The 19,027-nt window shown below is 33.4% G+C and overlaps 1 protein-coding gene and 1 long non-coding RNA gene across 2 annotated transcripts; both read right to left on the bottom strand.

The window, feature by feature from the left end:
• Nucleotides 1-15,623: 15,623 nt before the first annotated feature.
• Nucleotides 15,624-16,524, bottom strand: LOC110039039. The gene is made up of 2 exons (XR_002295483.1): nucleotides 16,449-16,524; nucleotides 15,624-15,855 (listed from the first exon to the last, which is right to left on the bottom strand). It is a non-coding gene; the product is annotated as an uncharacterized LOC110039039 (long non-coding RNA).
• Nucleotides 16,525-18,232: 1,708 nt separating this feature from the next.
• LOC110039036 (VQ motif-containing protein 22-like) lies at nucleotides 18,233-18,769 on the bottom strand. The gene has a single exon (XM_020743979.1). It carries the CDS (start codon nucleotides 18,767-18,769, stop codon nucleotides 18,233-18,235), a length of 537 nt encoding a protein of 178 aa, XP_020599638.1.
• Between the last annotated feature and the right edge of the window lie 258 nt (nucleotides 18,770-19,027).

The following is a 19,027-nucleotide window of genomic DNA, read 5'->3' on the forward strand; positions in this document are numbered from 1 at the left end:
TCAGTTTAAAGGATTTTTGCCAAAACTAAACACCTGCCCAAATAAATTGTTGTGACAGATTTCGTTGGCTCACCTGACCTCCTGGCCACCTCCCCTAGCCTTGTCGGCCGGCCTAGTCACCGGAGGAGCCAAAACCGTGAGCCACCTTCAAGAAATCAAAACCAAATTCAAACTTAGAGGCCACCTCATCTCATTTGATGTTTAGAGTCTCTCTGCCCTCTACATAGGCATCACTTTGCACCATACATTGGCCCACAGAGCCACCCTAAGCCATTTTTATAAAAGCTCCACCTCCATGGCCATAAAGGTGTGCTGAAAAATTTCTTAAAAATAGCCTCGAATTACTCCCTGAGCTTCTTTGAGACCTCCATAGTGCAATCCAACCACTCCATTGTCCTAATTCCCCTTGCCAGAGTTCAATTTTGGAGCTCAAATTCTTGCCGAAGATAAGAAATTCTCCACCACACCTCCACAGTGCACCAAATCCAAATTAAATTTACCCACACCATCACCTCACTGAACTAAGACAAAGCCCTATGAAATACCCCTCGTACAGAGCCTCTAAGATAGCTCAAGACCAACACCCAAATCCGACCTTGATTGAATTCTGGTCTAGACCTTTCACCACGACTAGAGGCTCAATACTTAGCCTCCTTGGACCTCCACGAACATGTCCAACACCTCTGATTGAGGCTTCCCTTCTCAGAGCAAAGGGATTGAACTTCATCTCTTCCCGAGCCTATTTTGATTCTCCATTTGATTAGGGTTAGTTTCATGGCATGTTTACCGTATAAATGTGTTTGTCACACTTAGACGAGTTCATAGGATCAAATTCGAGGTCATTTGGTTGAGAAATGAGTGAGATCCTAGGGTTTTAATGTTAACGGTCACATGTTAGCTTATTTGGGGACGATGATGAGGAGTCGTCCGATCGCGTGTTTATCTGATCAACGGAGGAGATCTAGCCGGATGAACTCTCGGTGCGTGAACCTTGGGCTGTGTGGCATGCCAAGGTGGAAATTGCAATGAATGGGAGTGTGCTGCGTCGTCATTCAGAGCAGCCTAAGATGATGTGGTGTCTTACTTAGTGAAGAAAGGAGAACAATGTGAAAATAATTTAAGGTTTATGCGATGCATATTTAATTTTTAATTAATTAAATACTATTTGGAGTCTTTTGATTCTCCCTTCATATAGACATTTCACTAATGCTTGAAATTTTGGCATATTGTTGCCTGTCTTAGGGAACATTTTCTGATTTTTTCAAAGTTAGAGGAAATCTCTAGACAAAGATCCATATTTTTCAATTTTATGTCTACTATTTACATAAATTAATCATAATATTTAGCAAGTTGCTTAGAAAATTTCAAGAAAATTTTGGAAGGTTTATTATGGCCAGAGAAACCTTTAGAAAGTGTTTCATGATCTAAGTCATTGAGAATGCAACCTAATTTTCACAAACCCTAAAATGCAAAGAAACTTAATTTTGGGAAACACAAACATCTAAATGACTTGGGTTTCGTTTTTAATCTCCACTATAATTTGAAGTTCAGAGAACTCCCTATAAAAATTTAAAAATATTTGGAGCTCATTTGATAACTCAAAATGATTTTCTAAGTTAAATATCATTTTTAACACTAAAATGATTTTTACCAATTAAAATATAACTCAAAAAATTATAAAAATTGGTTTTGAGAGTTCTCTCTAATCAGATGGATTTTCTAAAAATAAATTTATAATTAAAAAAAATTTATTTGTAAGACTTTCTTTAAATTTTAAATAATTAAAAAAATGATAAAAATTACAAAAATAATAAAATTCATGGAAGTATTCTAAGTTATTTCCTAAGCACTTAAGAATAATTGGAATATTTTTTCTGATTTTCTAAGTGAAGATATTGAATTTTGAAGCTTAAAAAAATTTTTAAAGGCTAATAATGGATTTTCACTAAAATAATTCTAACAATTCAAACAAAAATCATAAAAATGTGAAATTTATTTCTCTGGGTTCCTTGACCTTAGTGAGATTTACTAAAAAAGTGAAACTTAATTTTACATATTCAAAATATTTTATAATTAATAAATACTCCAAAACTTGAAATAATTCTAATAATTAAAATAAAACTAAAAAAATCATGAAATTTGGTCGCAATGATTCTTTGGTCTAAGTCTACCTCTAGCAAAAATTTCAAGGGAATAAACTTTACCTTGGTCAAGTTAGAGAGTTCTCTTTAAAAAATCCTATTTCTTGCATATAAATAAATATATAAATTAATTAAATTTTGAAAAATCATATTTTCTGCTCTGATGACTTAATTGACCCATGAGTGAGATGGAATAAAAATTTCAAAGTCGTTTGAATTAGATTTGATGAATTATGAAGTATTAGATTCTTAGGGGCAAAAGTGTAATTTTAGAAATTTAGCCTTAATTAACATTTAGGCTTAATTCAAGAAATGGAAACGAGTAGCCTTTGATCCCAATTAACATATTTAAATGATTGAAACACAAGGGAATTAGTTGGTAGAAACCAATCTCACTTTTAATAATTAAATGATAAATTTGTAATTTCCTTAAATTTTTAAAATTTTGAAGTCTAGTCAATTAAATGATCCTAGACTTGGGTATGATTTTGGGTTTTGATAACTCACTAATTAAACACCCCTATTTGATGTTCAAATAACTTTCAAAAATGAATCATTATCACTTAAAATTAAATCCCTTTCAAAATATAACTAAGACATCTATCAAAAGTAAAAAGGGCTCAGTAGTGACCTAGGCTAAACTAAATTTGGTTAAATGAGGATTAGAAAACTGAACATAATTAAAAATTGAACATCTTTAAAGCTCTACAAGCCCAAATTAAAAAATTGGCTAAGTGTCTTGACAATATTAACTTTCCCCTTTAAGGGTCTTCACCCCAATAATCCTCAAATTAAATTATAAGTGATAATTACCCTACTCTTAGGGATAATTGAAACATCAATGTTCATTGAGCATTAAAGGTATTTACAGGATGGGTTATTAAGTAATATAATAAGTTTAAAAAGAGCTCGAGACTTTTCACCAGACAGTGAGAGGGAAGCATGGACCTGCTTCTTTCTCCAAATCTGTTGGATACCTCGGAGGCCTACTAAACTTAATATATTTTTCTTAACAAAAATTATCCATAATCAAATTAATAAGGACCCACCAAGATATGACCTATGGCTGGGTAGAACACTAAAACCTTAGTAAAAACTTTACTTTTCTATTTTATATAAAGTGCTCTCACATACATTTTTAGTTTCAGGTGGTGGTACAAGAAGACTCGCCAAGTACGTTTTTTATAGTTTACAGTACCGTCTTTCTTGACCGTCTTTCTTGTACTTTGTACTTTCATATTGTACCTTTTATGCTTATAAAACTTGCATGCTAAAACAAGAATGTCACCCTGTATTAAAACCAAAACCACTAGGATAGCCACAAAACCAAAACTCAAAACCAAAATTATCAAACAAGATAAAATTCACCGTCACAACATTCAAAATATAAGACAACTCAAAATTTAATCACAAACATCACAAAACAAAATCACAACTAAATTAAACATCTCTATCGGATGATCGGGAATCCCTCGAAGAAGATAACCTACGATTGCTAACGAGATTTCCCATGGTCTAAATGAAAGTATGAAACTCATTAAGTTGAGTTTAGTAAATTCATTTGGACTAAGTGAACGTTTGGGACAGCTTATAAGTGCGGCCGCCTCGCTCCTTGGTACCCACTTATCGCCAGATTATTGAAAATTGTGTTTCTGAAATTGTAAAAGGCGCGGACCACGGGCTTAACCCCGCGGTCCGCGTTTTCCAATTTCAATTTACGCCCGTGTCCTTGCTTTTTTCCTTCGCGTCTCCCGTGACCCTAGCTTCTCGCTCTCGCTCTCGTCTCTGTTGAGATCCCCGGCTAAGGAGCTTCGCCCGGATCGCAGTCGTTCTCCCGTCACCAGCCCGTTCGAGGCTCGATCCAGCTAGCTTTTCGCTATCGCTCTCGTCTCTGTTGAGAGCCCCGGCTAAGGAGCTTCACCCGGATCGCAGCCGTTCTCCCGTCACCAGCCCGTCCGAGGCTCGGTCCAGCTCTCCCTCGCGTCAGCAAGCCGTCCGACGCAGGATCCATCCTCGGCCGCTCGCTCCCATAAGCTTGCCATTCGACGTCGGATTGAGCAGCGGAGAATCCATCGAGATTTGTCTGATGCCAACAAATGGATGCATAGTGACCATTTTTATGGCATATTTGACTTGTTATATTGGGTCTAGTTGATGTTCTTCCTCCTCGTGAAACATTGGAATAACCTCATGTAGAATTTGTTGACTGGTTTTGGCCTCTTCCCTTGGTAATGGTTGTGTTGTGTCCTCTTTATGCAGAAGTTCATGACACCAAGGTGTTATAGGTGTAAATATCAAAATTTGGTCGTTAGATATGTAAATACATAAGAATTATATAGTGTGCATGTAAATTTCCTTTTTTTTTTTTTTGCATTTTTTCCCCTATTTTTTATCTTTGTATTGCCATCATTAGAATTTCATTTAATATGGCTGCTTAGTTATTTTTGGTTTTTTCACAATTTATTTCTGCTATAGTTCAAAGAATTTGTTCTAAGCCAGCCTGAGGCATATGAAATGAAGATAGGAGAGCAGTTATTTCGTAGACCTGGGGATCCTCTTATTGACCAAGTTCTTGAGGACCTGGACACAGAGAAAAATGTAGATCATTCAAATGATGAACTATAGTTTTGTGTATTTTTTTTTTTTCAAATTTTATTGGAAGCTTTACATGCATACCACTCAATTTCTGTGTATTTACATATCTAACACCTAAACTTCTATCTCTTATCTATGTATGGAAAAATGCGTTTTTAACTTTTTTTAAGTTAACATAGTGCTATTTTTTATATGATATGAAATATTTGAGTGGGCAAAATGTAAAAAAAGTAATGTTTAGGTGTTGGATATGTAAATATATATGACCTTCTTTTGTAAATTCTTATATTGTTAATTTGCGCAATTGGACAAGGTTGAACAAAAATAAGAAATTTATATGAAAGAACAAATTTGAGGGTTGACTCCTTCATTTATATTTATGAACATTTTTGTTATTGTTTAGCATATAGCTTACTAACTTCATGAAATGCTCATTAAATACCCGTTTTATTATTTATTTGTTTACTTATTATATGTCAAGTTATGCATCAGAACAGACAGTTGATCTCTTGGAGTTATACGATTCATGTTTTCAAACAAAGATTATGAAGTGGTATTCACATTGCATAGTGTTCAAATGAAATTTTCATCTCCAACGATCTAATTATTGAATTTCTGCTTGTACAAGGCATAAAATGGATCTTTCAAGCTCCTCATATAATACTCAACATGAATGAATCATTTTCTTGTCTGAACATTTAGATTCTGTGCACAGATTGTACATTTAATGAAAAAAAATTCCAAATAAGCTGTTTACAAAACGCACTAACCAAACAGCTAAACTGCTTATTACATGTTTGCAAATTTTCCTTCAGTTTTTTTTAGATTCCCATTCTTGTTCTTCATTGAGGGAAGTGATGCCGAAGCGTTGAATTACTTTGAGCTTAAGCTGTATTTTTCTTTTTTTTTTTTCTTTTTTGTCAAACTATTGAAGTTGGTATGGGAAAAGCTGTATTGAAATTGTGTATCCCTTGAGGATATTTGTATTGAAGTTGGAATACAAGGAGACGTTCTCTTTTTTTTTTTATTTAAAGCTTTACATGCATACCACTCGATTCTTCTATATTTATATATCTTATGGAATACAAGGAAACGTTCCAGTATCATGCACTACATTTAAGTTCATATTAAAATTTAAACATTTTGGTTTCAATTTTATTGATATGGTTTCTTTTCCATAGGATGATCATTGTTCTTCTTCCATCTTTCGAAATTTTGGATGGTTTCAACTCGAAATCCCTTTTTAGCTTACTTTATAAGTTATAGACTTCTTCTTCATCATTTAAATCTTTTTTTTTATTATCACGTTGAAACATTGTATAATATCCTAAACATTAATATGTAATCACCATATATTAATGTTTTGATGCTCCTATGCAATATTAATATTTTTTGTAAATATTAATGTTTCAAATTGTAATATGAACTTAAATGCAGGTGACCAAATAACTCTGTTGCGACAATTAGTTCCACAATTTGGTTTGTTAAGTTTTTTTTTATTCCCTCAAATTTTTTACTGATTAACGCTTTTTAACATAATTGCAGGACAATGAGCTCGAGATATTCAGGGAAGTCGGGAAAAATGATGTGTCGATGTGGGCTACCGTCATTGCTTTTCACATCACGCAGAGACATAGTTACAGACGACAATTCTACAGGTGCCCGCTGTGGGGACAAGGACCGGACGACTGCAAATTCTTCAGGTGGGCCGACAGTGGAACTATTTCTACGTGCTCCCAAACACAACTGCTAGGAGTTCAACAGTGCCACAACAAGAGAACACCACATGCGGTTCGAGTTCTTAAGTTTCTAGAATATCGTAGTTGGACAAGTTTGCTCAGGGTTTTGGAGTGTCAGATGCAGGTGGCATGGGTCGTGATATGTTGCTACATTATAAAGTCAACATTATCATATTTCTACTTATCATTTTAACATGTTATTTTTTCTTCTTTATGGGCTCCTATTATACTCTGTAGTAGTATGTACATGTGCGTTTGACTTTTGTATGTGTAACATATTTGTTTGATGTGATCGGATATGTTGTAGTTATATGAATATAACTCAACTTTTTGGTATTTTCTTGTCCGAACATTTATCTTTAATTTTGTTTAGAGAAGAATAGTTTCTGCTGAACAATTTATACATTTAATGAAAAAAAATTCCAAATAAACTGTTTACAAAACGCACTAACCAAACAGCTAAACTGTTTATTCAGAACAGGGGCAAAATGGTCAATTTTTCACAATCAGCTGTTTTCCATAAGCGCCAACCAAACAGCCAGACAGTTTATCCGGATCAGCTGCTTATCAGCAGATTATCAGGATAAGCTGCATCAGCAGAAGCTGGATAAGCTGCAGCTGCCCCAAACAGACCCTAAGTAAATCCAATAGAAAATAGTGATACCTGAACGACGGAACCATAGGATCCTAACCGTTGTCGCTCTAATCAACTTTAACATGCCCCATAATATTTAAAGAACTACAACCATAGGGCCACCTGATTTGACATCATAACTTGACACCCTAAAAAACATAAACTCATCACGGCAAGGAGGTTGGAGCTAGCATGGTGCGCAGCACGACCATCTTCAACAGCAAAACCTGTCTTCCCCAGCTAAACCAATTTCCTTCCTTAGAATTAAACAACCAAGCCATAGGATTTTGAGGTTGTCTACTTATGCAACATGAATCCTCACCTTATATTGAGGCCTTTGTACAACTCTATAGTACAATATAAGCCACAACTCGTTTTAGGATTCCGAGACTGTAGTTTCTCATGCCCTAAATCCTCACATCTTCCAGGTTATTTGTGTGATCGTTTCACACAAATGTAAGCTCTAATAAATAAAATTAGCAGGATGAAACACTCAAATAAATTTCTCCTCAAAATTGAAGCCAAACAATAAAATAGACTGGGAAGTCATCGGATTGAGAAGTCACTGAGATTCTCCTTTGGATCCATGACATCCCTTAGTTCTTCCTCTGGATTCTACAACAAAATGTTCCAAATTATTCCAAGTTTGAATCAATCTTTTCACTCATCTTTGTCCGATATCGCTGAAAAGTTCTATCCATTTCAACTCCTTGAAGATAGTATTTCCTGATTTTTTATTGAGAGTTTTCATAAGTGGCTTTGGTTATCTGAGATATAATTAACTATAAGGGTTTGTTCTTATAGGAAGCTTATTTGAAACCAGCTTAATATAAACTCTATTTAATTCTTCATATTAAATAAAAAAATTGACGGCAAATAAAATAGTTTCACAGACCAAACGGATGTCATATATTTCTTAGTTTATTTGATCGAGTCTCATCCTATATATATATATATATATGTAAATTAAAATGCTCTTCTGAAGCGGGCGACGGAATTTCGATTCTGGTTACCGACAGCTTCTTACGGGCAACTCCTCAACCTAAAAATTGTGCTAACACTTATCAAAAAGAGAGGCTTTGTCAATCATTGATTGAGTAATCCAAGTTCACACATTGAGAAAATCATAGCATTGAGATGTTGGGAAGTTCTATGCTATAATACCGCTGTAGTAGTTGTTCTAGTAGTAAAAGAATTCTACGCAAATCTTCATGGAAATAACCAAGGAGTCATCTTCGTTCAAGGTAAGGGCGTACCATTTACTCCATCGCAAATTAACGATATGTTTATGGCAGAAAGCGTGTTGATCTATCATAATATGAACTTTGTTCCAATGAAGGATTTGATGTATGATGTATACCAATTCTGATGGATGAAAGTGATAATTGGGATATCAGAGATGAGGGGTATATTAATTTCTCTGCTTCACTGCTAAATCCAAGAACTAAACAATGGCTTTCATCTCTACAAAACTACCCCCTACAATGAAAATTACTAAAGTTACAAAAGAAAGTGCAATTTTAAACTATTGCATTCAAATGGGACAGCCCATTGATGTTGGGTCAATTATTTTAAAATCTATTATGGGTATAATTATGAATGGGCCTATAAATGAACTAGGAAATATTTTTGTGATCTTTTTACTTTGCAATCAATCTCAAATACCATATGAAAGTTAGAAGAAAGTGTTATCACCCTGGGAGCCCAAGGATCATATTGATGAAAACTATATTGGGAATGGAAATGAAGTGGTGGACATTATCTTAGAGCAATCATCACATGCTTCGACACCCTTAATGCCCTGTACAATCGGAAGTTAACAAGTTTTGGAGAAGAAAATGAAAAAGATAGAAAGAGAACTTCAAAATGTCATGAATGTGATGGGAAATCGTACTTACCATTTTGATCACTTAAATTAAAGGATGAAGGAACACTTTGATCATACAAAACAGATTCAAGAAGATTTGGTGCAAATGTTTAAGAAGAATAAATGGATTGATGAAAATTCGACTGATCAATTTTTGCACCGACCCTTCTACAATTTGTGCGTACATTAGCCGTCTATGGCAGATATTAAAGGAGGAGATTATACTGAAGATGAAGAGGAGTAATTGAAGAAGTTGAACTTTCCATTGTTTAAAATTAATTTTTTTTAATGTAATTGTGTTGGATTTATTTTTCTTTAAAACTCCTATAACTTTAATTTTATGTATAGTTTAGTTTTCAGCGTTATAGTGTTGTGGCTTGATTTCGACGTTGAATTATAGTGTGATTTGTTTTATGTATGTGTTAGTGTGATTAAAAATCTGTGTTTGTAAAAATTTAGAATTTCATATATAAAAGTTGGTTTTGTTTTGTTTGCAAAAACATTTATTTGTGGACTATTTAAAGATGAATATTATTTTTTAAAAAAACTAATTATACGTTGAAGTGAATTGGAAATAACTGATGTATGAAAATAATGGAATTTTAATTTTTGGATCAACCGTTCATATTTAAAAGTTGTTCGGTAGTGGGAGAATTTCTGTTACTTTACTACTGATGTTGTTATTGGTATATTCATGGAGTTCTATGCCAATTTTAAAGATACTTATGATGACCAGGTCCACGTTCATGATTAAATGGTTGAATTCACCCCAAGGAAGATTAATGAACTTTATCAGTTGTGAGAATCATATCTCTGTAAGTACAATGCATTCTCTCCTACAAACAAGGCTTTAAATGAATTTATTTCATTTCTTACTAATGGAAGAGGAGCTTAGAATGTGAGGAATAGCGTTAAGGTAAACTTCTATGCTTCTATGTTAAATGTAGTATCCAAGGCCTAACATTACTTTATATCTGCCAGAATAATTCCTACAAACCAACATAGTAAAGTTATTAAAGATAGAGCTATCCTTAACTTTGTACTTAGCAGATGGGCAATCTAGATTTTGGATCCATAATCTATACGAACATTCGTTCTATTGCTCTAGGTTAGTCGACTATTGGATGAGGACAGCCTGCCCAGATTTTCACATTATGTGAGCAATCAGGAGTTGATTTTAGAATTGATGAGGAAAGGATTGAGCCTCTTAAATTTATTGGGTCAGCAAATATTAAAACCTATGAATCTCATGTTGGATGGAGAATGGGAAGAACTAGAGATATTCCTTCTACTTCTAGCACCCCTAATCTCCAAGAACTTATGGAACAGATGAAAATCCAACAAGATGTCTTGAGAATAGAGAACATGATTAAAAATTTGGAGGCCAGAAATGCACATAATGATAATTTAACAAAGCAAAAGTTTGAATATTATGTTGCATATGATAAGCTATGGTAAGACACATGAGGGGTGACCACACGGTACACTTTCATAGACCCTATCTTTACCCCTTATCAGCAGTAAAATTTTGATATAGAAGAAGAAGAAGAAGAAGAAGAGGATGAGTGAGGATGACTTCTTAGTCGTAGTTATGATTTTTTATTTAGTTTACAGTTTGTTGCATTTTGTTGTTGTTGTTGTTGTTATTGTTTAGTTTGTTAAGTGTGAAACTTTAATTTTTATTGAATGTTGTGTTGTGAACTATAATCTGTAGAGTTATTGAATGGAAATTTATTTTAGTACTATTATTTGTTTTTAGTACATTGTTATATTTATTTTTAGATAACTCATTCTCAACAAATATTTTTTTATATATTATATGCTATTTAATGTTTTATGTCTTGTAGTTTTTTATACTAGCACATGTAATATTTTAAAGTTCAGATTCAGAAAAAAAATAGAACCTTTAAACGGTAAATCTTTTCTTTTATATTAATTGTTTTCTTTCATCCTATATTTTCAGTTTTTCATGTTTAATTTTTAAAAATTTAAGTTTGGGAGGAAGAAAAATTCCTTTTTAAATAAAGAAACTTAATTTTATTTGTCCTAAATGAGCTATATTTTAAAAAATATTAATTTAACATGACATGTGATAGTAGAGCCTAACTTTGGATAATTATATTTGGGTTTCTAAACAAATAGTAAGCTTAAGTAATAAACTTTCAATAATAAAGATTAAATATAGAGATTAAGGTATTTGGTATGAGAGATAAAGATTATGTTTTTCAATTTTTACTAAAGGAATTTGTATTTTTGAAGTATTGAGAATCTTAAAGTTACATGTAAGAAAAGAAGATTGAAACTTTATTAAATTTTTCAAAGCTAAAATAAATTTATAAAGTGAAGGAATGTGAAAATCTTTTTTAAACTTTAAGAAAAGAATAGTGAAGTTCAAAATTATTAAAGGCTATCTAGATATATTAATCCTTACATAAAGAAAAAAAGAAAGAAAATAAAAGAAAAATATGTGAGGAGAAGCTTGAAGAGATGCATAATCAAAAATTGACTTCACTTGAATGAACTTAAGGAAGAAGACTTAGTTGCATTCTCTAAACTTGTATTTAAGTATTAGCATACTTACTAGTAAAGTTTTCATCAAGTTCTTTTTCATATGGATATTCTAACTTGCTTTAATATGAAAATTTATAATTTTACTTGAAAAGAATAGAGAGTTTAGAAATCTTAGATTTAACTGCTATATATTCTTATACGTTTTGTATAAACTTGAGTTATTTTTAATTTTTTTAAGTTATGCTATAATATTTAGTAGACCAAAATATAAAAATCTAGAAGTAAATTCTTTACTATAAGTCATATTTTTATGTAGAAAAGTAGTTACTTGAAGACAAATAACATGTAAATTTAGAGGATTTTGATGCGCCAAAAATATATGTATTTTTATACCTATATTTTATACATGTTTTTTTGTGATATTGAGTTTTAAAGGAAGAAATTTTTCATGTTTTATTACAAGTTGATCATTTTTTGTTTAAAGCAAAAAGAAAGGAATTTGGAGTCAAACTAGCGTTTTGGAAGAAATACTCATCGCCGACAACACCATTTGATAGAGAGCACAAGAAATAATTCAGACCACGGGCGATGCCGACGACCCCATCATGGGCGTCGACGACGCCAATGTCTGTGTTGGGCAAATTTCTAAAAGATTCAATGAATTTGGATGTTTTTTGAAAAGTTATTGAATACTTCTCTTGGAAAATCGACATTATGCTCTATTTTGAAAGAAATTTGACTAAAGAAAAGGGGGGCAAGTGTGTCATTGAGTTTTCTTTAGTGTTCTATTATGTGCATTATTTAGTGTGGTGAGTCTAAGTGTGACTTCTCCTAAGAGTTGTTGGAGAGAGAGAGAAGTGAGAGATTTCTTCTTCCCTGCATCTTTGAAGAGAGAATCAAGAGTCTTGTAAAGAGAAAAAGAGTCCAAGTTGAGCTACAAGAGATTTGCTTTAAGAAAGAGTTAACGATAAATAATGTTTGTTCATTATTGTTGTATAATCTTTCTTTTATTTATGAAATTCATATTTTATCGTATCTTTCTCATGAGGTCTGAGTAGTTTTTTTTATCTTTCTCCCTACTCTGAGATATGGTGAAATGAAAAGATAATTTGGATGTATTAATTTTAAAATATAAAATAAATTGTGATGATTTTTCATTCTGTTCTTAATTTACTTTTCGATTTGGCCAATTTAAATGTTAACATCTATTGGTTAACATATTATCCGAGAAATGGAGTATGACTTTTATAACAAAATGATAATCACATTTGATTTCATGAAGAAGTGTTATGTTCATGGAATTGGGTGCCAATAAATAATGAAATATATATTATTGAGTGAAGAATTGGAGATTCTAGGGTGACAGACAAAAATCCCCAATTTAGTCTTCGTGTTTAAGAACTAAAACAAGAGTTAGTCTTCAGAGGAAGGGAAGTTGGAACGCTGAAGTGATAATCAATATCCTCCCAGCCTAACCACAGATTTAGAGACTAAAGCTAATATTAGTCAATGATTCTCTATAACACTTGATTAAGGATAGAGAATTAAAATTGCTCCAATTTGACACAAGACATTTTAAAACAATTTCTCTCATTAAACCAAAAACTCATTGTAGTGGGAAAGATGTTTTCTCAAATTAGATTGTTTCATCACAAAAATATAGTTTGGTAGTTATTGTTTAGCTTTGCTATACAATTTTGCTAGTATTTGGTAATTTAGTTCTGATAACACCTTAAACATTTGAAATTAGTGTAGTAGATTTTCTTTATTTTTGTGAATTTCCTAATTTAAATTTTCATTGTGAATTTAAACCTTTCTCATGAGATCGATAATTAGGACTTAAACAGAAAGTCTTGTATTATTTAATAACAATATGTATACTTGCATAGAATCCCAACATAAATTCTTTTAATTACTTATTCATAAAATAACGAATCAAGTTTTTGACGTCATTGCAAAGCGGAGTCAACTTTATTAATTTTATACATCTATAATTTCAGGGATTAATATCCTCCAAAATTAGTCAACGAATTGCCTTGATTATCTAGAATACATAGAATGGAATTTAGTATTTTTTTATTTTTTATGCAAGAATAAGAGTATTTAGAATCTCTATCCCCATCAGTGAAATGGGCTACGCCTGCTATTTGTTTAAGTAAGTCATCTTCCCATTTTATGGCAACAATAAGCTCTTACTGGGCCAAGATCAACCCCTCGACAACCAGTTCCCCCGCAGAATCGAAGTACTGTAGTCTACACAATTCAGCCTCAGCTTTCCTAACCTTGTTATGTATATCACCAAAAAATTTCCAAATTCCACAACCTCAGTATCTTCACAATATTTTTATGTAGCCTCCATAATTTAAACCAAGTATTACAAACCTCCATAGAATACCAGCCTTTAAAGACAATTCAAGAAATCAGAATGATTTGACTAAGTATTTAAGTATTTGAAAGGAGAGTAAATTGGCTTTTCAAGAAAAGTGATGTTGAGGAGAAGAGGTTTGTAATTAGAGCTAGTTCTAGCAAGATGTTGAACATTAGAAAATTGAATATTAGAAAGTCATTCCTGTTCTATCCAACCTCTCAAAGACTCTGCCACTCTTCTAAGTAAAAGCCAACCCAAGGTAACCAAGATAAAACAACCCAGCTTCCATCAAAGCCTTGTTGAACCTAGACCCTAAGTTGCAAATAACCCTATTAAAATCTCCAACAATGCAGTTCTCCTTCAACCCAAAATCAATGCAAATTAATAGATTTTACGGTTCCTCCCTAGCAGAATTACTGCAGCTTGAACAGACAAAGTAGCCCACTCCTAAAAATACTCAACAGAAAGAAGCACATGAAGCAATTATGGGTCATCAAGCACCGCCTACACCAAAATTTACTTTTTCTAAAATGGCCAAATCTTATTTTTCGCATTAGAAACATAATTAAAATTTCCCAAGTTATTGAAAATCTATATTTTATCCGTAGTGACAAGTGGTTCCAAAATAGCAAAACATAAGAGTTTATGGATCCTTATAAAATTTTTGAGTATATCAAGGATGAAGAATCTGCAATTCTCGCGATATTCCAAATTAATAGGTTAATCATTATGAGTTGACTTGCCCTTCCTAGTCAGCCTAGAATGGTTCACAGCTCCACCATCATCAACCAAAAAAAAGTCAACATTCGAGATAATATTGTAATCTTATAACCTTTTTAATTCGTGATTCGCGCTCTTCTTCCTTTAATATCTTTGCACGTTCTATTCTTCCTCTAAATCTTATCTAGCAATAGTTAAAGTCTCATCAATAAGAGTATTATTGGTGTCAATTTCCACAACCACAACAGAAGGATAATGAGCGACCCTAGTTAAAATGCAACCCTCAACTTCATTATGTAAAGTTATATCAACATTGTTTTTAGATCTCCACCTTTCTCCCCATTCAAATGACTTAAAAGTTTCACGTCTCTAACAAACTCATACTCTATGTCCTCCACAACATCAGCTTACATTCATCAATTAATGTCATCCACCATTTTTTCCCATTTCGATCATCTCCAATTTTATCATTGTTTGAGATTGGCATTAGCCAAATTATGGGCATTAACCTCATCTTCTGGAGAAGGCTTTCTAACTTTGGGATGTGGCGCATAATTTAAATGCCCAAATATTCTACAATTGCTACAATATTCTAAATTTGGGATGTTCCACAAAACTTTTTGCCAGTAGCCATTATGCGCCGACCAATCCAAACTTTCTCTGACAAAATTTGTCAATATCCATTTCCACTAGGACTCTAGCGCTTGCAGGCCATGTAAGATTATACTTAGTTATATCTATTTTCATAGTCTTCTAAAGATAGCAACCAAATAGAAAAATATTTATTTAAAATCAGAAAAGCAAACCATATAACAACAATAGGTGGTATAGTTTGAGCATCAAAATCAATTTACTATTTAAGGAGCTTCATATTCTTGTTTTCAAGTTTAAGATATTTTTTAGCAAAATTCTATCCATAATCTTCCTCTCTGCTTAATTGAATCAAAATATGTCGCCCATCTAACAATCCCACCTTCCATTCTCCAAGTAATTTCAAGCTTTTGAATGATTTCTGAATTACTTCCACTATGGGACAGCCATAAAGAAATTTCCACACAAATAAAAATTTATATTACGCAAAAGTATCTGATTTAGATAGAAAAATCAAAGGTTTACCATTATTCTTACAACATTTGCTCACAAAAAGTTGGGCATCATTACCTTCTAATGTATCTTGGTAAGCTTGTGGAAAGATAAAGTCTTAGAGTCAACCACCGCAGTGGATGACCGTTGAGCGACAACATCATCGAACGAAGACCTCCCATATAGAAGCCAAGCAACTGCACTAAGGAAAAGGTAGCAAAACAAACATCTTAAAACCCATAAAACCAAATACACATAGTGAAAACAACACTACACTAGATGGAAACCCAAATAACGAGAAACACAGCACTAAGTCGGACAAAGCTCTTGGTGTAACCCACCGAAGTGCAATCAAACCACAAGGGAAGCAATAACAAGAAAACACAAAGAAAAGAACGTAAGAAAAAAAGGAGAAAAGACTAAGCAATCTAACAAACACTCAAATAAAAAAGATGCAAATCCACTGAAAATCGAAATAAAAACAAAAGGGAGAAGCACAAGAACTACACAACCAATGCAAGGAACACCTCATAAAAATGATCTCGATAGAAACCTACCGAAATCCACATAAATCTATGGTTTGAATCAGAGAACAACCACGAGAATCAACACAAATATTAAGGAAAAACGACTCAAACTGTGAACCAACCACGCAGCTGCGAGAGGGCAAAAATTAAAGAAAACTGAAGTAGAACAAATGAGAAATACCACATGAATCTCAGAGCCGATGAAAGGAACCCAAGTGAACTAACAAGCAGAGTAAAGAAGCAAGGGAAACTATAGATCTCACCGTCTTGCCAGTGAATGATATCTAGGGCAGAGAATCGGAAAATCGCCAGCGCCTGCGCCTAGCGGGTTAATTTTATATATATATATATATATATAGGGCTGTATATATATATATATATATAATTTTCTTAATTTAAACTTCATAAACATAATAGCAAAGTACGCCAACAATTTAAAATTTAAGCACAAACATAATAACCTTTCATTCAACTTCATTTACATCAAGCGAAAATATTTATGCATTTTATTTTGATAAGGAGTGATAGGAAAAGAAAATGAGGAAAAGATAATGATGATAAAAAATAGAACGGGAACTTCTGTTTTATTAATAAGAGATTTATGTTTTAAATTTTATTTCTATGTATAGGGATACTAACTAATCAAGTGTTTGGTAAATTACGCGTAGCTCAGCTTAATAAAAAGCTCGTTTATATTCATTTGATTAACTAGTTGAATAAATTTGAACATTTATATAAATTTTTTATTACTAAAATGAAAAAACTTGAACAACTCATTATTTAATTAGTTCATGTTCACAAAAAACATCTTTTAAAGCTTGGACAAGTTCAATTAGAGGCTCAATCAATTTTTTTTCATTTAAATTTCATGAACAATCACAAGAGTAAGTTCAATTAATGCTTGATTTAGTCCATGTTAACAAAATCAAATAAGGCTTTAAGTTAAAACTGGTGAATAGAATCAAGTAAAGCTCAATTTAGAGCTCATTTCTACTATATTTTACTATATTAGGAAAAAGTTCAGGCTTGATAAGACTCCTAAGTTCTCATGGATGTTAGTTTGCTCGATAAAAATCATTTGAATAGAAATATATTTGTTAATATGTATGATAATTACTCGATCATCATCATATGAGATAGAACTTGAACCTATATCCAACAGTTAGAATGAAAAATTAATCAAGCTTAAACATAAACGCAAAGCTCGATTTGGGTTCGAGCTAAGCTCAAAGTTCAAGCTTTAGCATGATCATGCTCACCCTAACTTCATTCATTTGCCGCCATGCTAAAAAACAGTCCGAAATTTATTAAGCAACAGCTTTTTTCTATTGTACTGGAGAAGTTTTTGAGGTGAGAAATAGATTTTTGTAATGGGATTTTTAGTGTGGGGTTGCAATAAAATTTATAATGGACTGTTTTGAATTTGAAAAGATCTATAATATTCATATCAGTTTTCAAAAAAATTATCTTTTTAACAGTATCTCATGATAATTCTGCGTTCCTGTCGGTCACAACTATCTTATCTGCTTTCTTTTATATTTTGTAGAAGTGAATAACTTTTTTATTAAATATGATTACTAATAAATGAAAACTGAGATAAAATTGTAGTTCAGTTTTCTTTACATGAGAAGAACATTTTTCGATAAAATTATTTTTGTCCTGATTCATTCTACTGTTTTTTACCAGGACGGATAAAGCTGTTAAACAAAAACATTGGCAAATTAAAGTATTACTTAGCAAACTGACACAAGCTTTTCCTCCCATGTCTTGACTTCCCCACCCTCTTCCTCTCCATCGTCAAAAACACATTCTAAGAGTTCAACTAACAATGACGGCCACTCTAATCTCATACCTCTTTGAAATTAATCAAAACAAATTAATTAAAAGACAATAAGAGCAAAAACCATTCAAAATTAAATTGATAAGACGGGGCAATAACATAAAGCGACCGCGAAAATTCATTACCAGTTCTGCAAGCGGACACAAATCGCTTAAATTATATGCACAATTGTAAATAAATAAGTCCACAGAATTTCCTAAGCACTCGTCACAAAAAGTATCCATCACTGTGTTCATACACCGTCGCCGGCGGCAACCCACCAATGTTCCCATCGTCAAAGAAGCCCTCAAGCAACTCTGGCAGGCGTCCTGCTGCCCCCGTACTGTTCATCCCATGAAAGATCTCTTCCTCCATGTTTTCATAATCTATTGGGCACCCCATGATATCTTGCTGCTGTTGAGCCGGAAAAAAGGTATTGAATTGCTGCTGATGAAGATCGAAGCGGGGTAAAACTGAAGTGCTCTGTCGGATTGCGGAATTGAATCCGAAACTGATCGTCGATGATCCACCAGAGATATATGGTGCTGATGGCACTCCTGTGAATTGCTGCACCATGGCGCGGAAGTTAGAGGTGTCAGTCTTGAGAAGAGTGGTGGGAACTCTACGGGTTGATCGGGAGCGTTTTCGGGCTGGCTTTGTCGCCGGCTGACCGTTAGTGCTGCGTGCGGAGTTAACGGCCATGGAGGTGGTGCTTTGATATTGAAATTGGGCCCAATGGGCGGGTTCGACGCTGCCGTCGGCCATTGGCTGCCGTGTGTGGGGAGAGAAAATAAGAACTTGAGAAAATATAAAAAAAATGATAGCCTAGGTGTGTTTATATGGATGAAGAACGGGGATGCGGTGCATGCTATTGGCAAGTATATTTCCGGAGTGCCTTTGGAGACGGATATCTGTCGCTCCACGTGGCGTTATGTGGCGGATGATTGACGTGGGCGCGCTCGGGTTAGTTCATGTGCGGTGGACAGTGGAGAAGGAACGTACGGGCGGAGGAGCTGCGGAGAC

This window comes from Phalaenopsis equestris, unplaced genomic scaffold, assembly GCF_001263595.1.
Source record: "Phalaenopsis equestris unplaced genomic scaffold, ASM126359v1 Scaffold234915, whole genome shotgun sequence".
Taxonomy (NCBI): Eukaryota; Viridiplantae; Streptophyta; class Magnoliopsida; order Asparagales; family Orchidaceae; genus Phalaenopsis; species Phalaenopsis equestris.

Excerpts from the sequence above, each read along its gene's own strand:
- LOC110039036 (XM_020743979.1), bottom strand. The coding sequence starts at position 18,769 with ATGGCCGACGGCAGCGTCGAACCCGCCCATTGGGCCCAATTTCAATAT.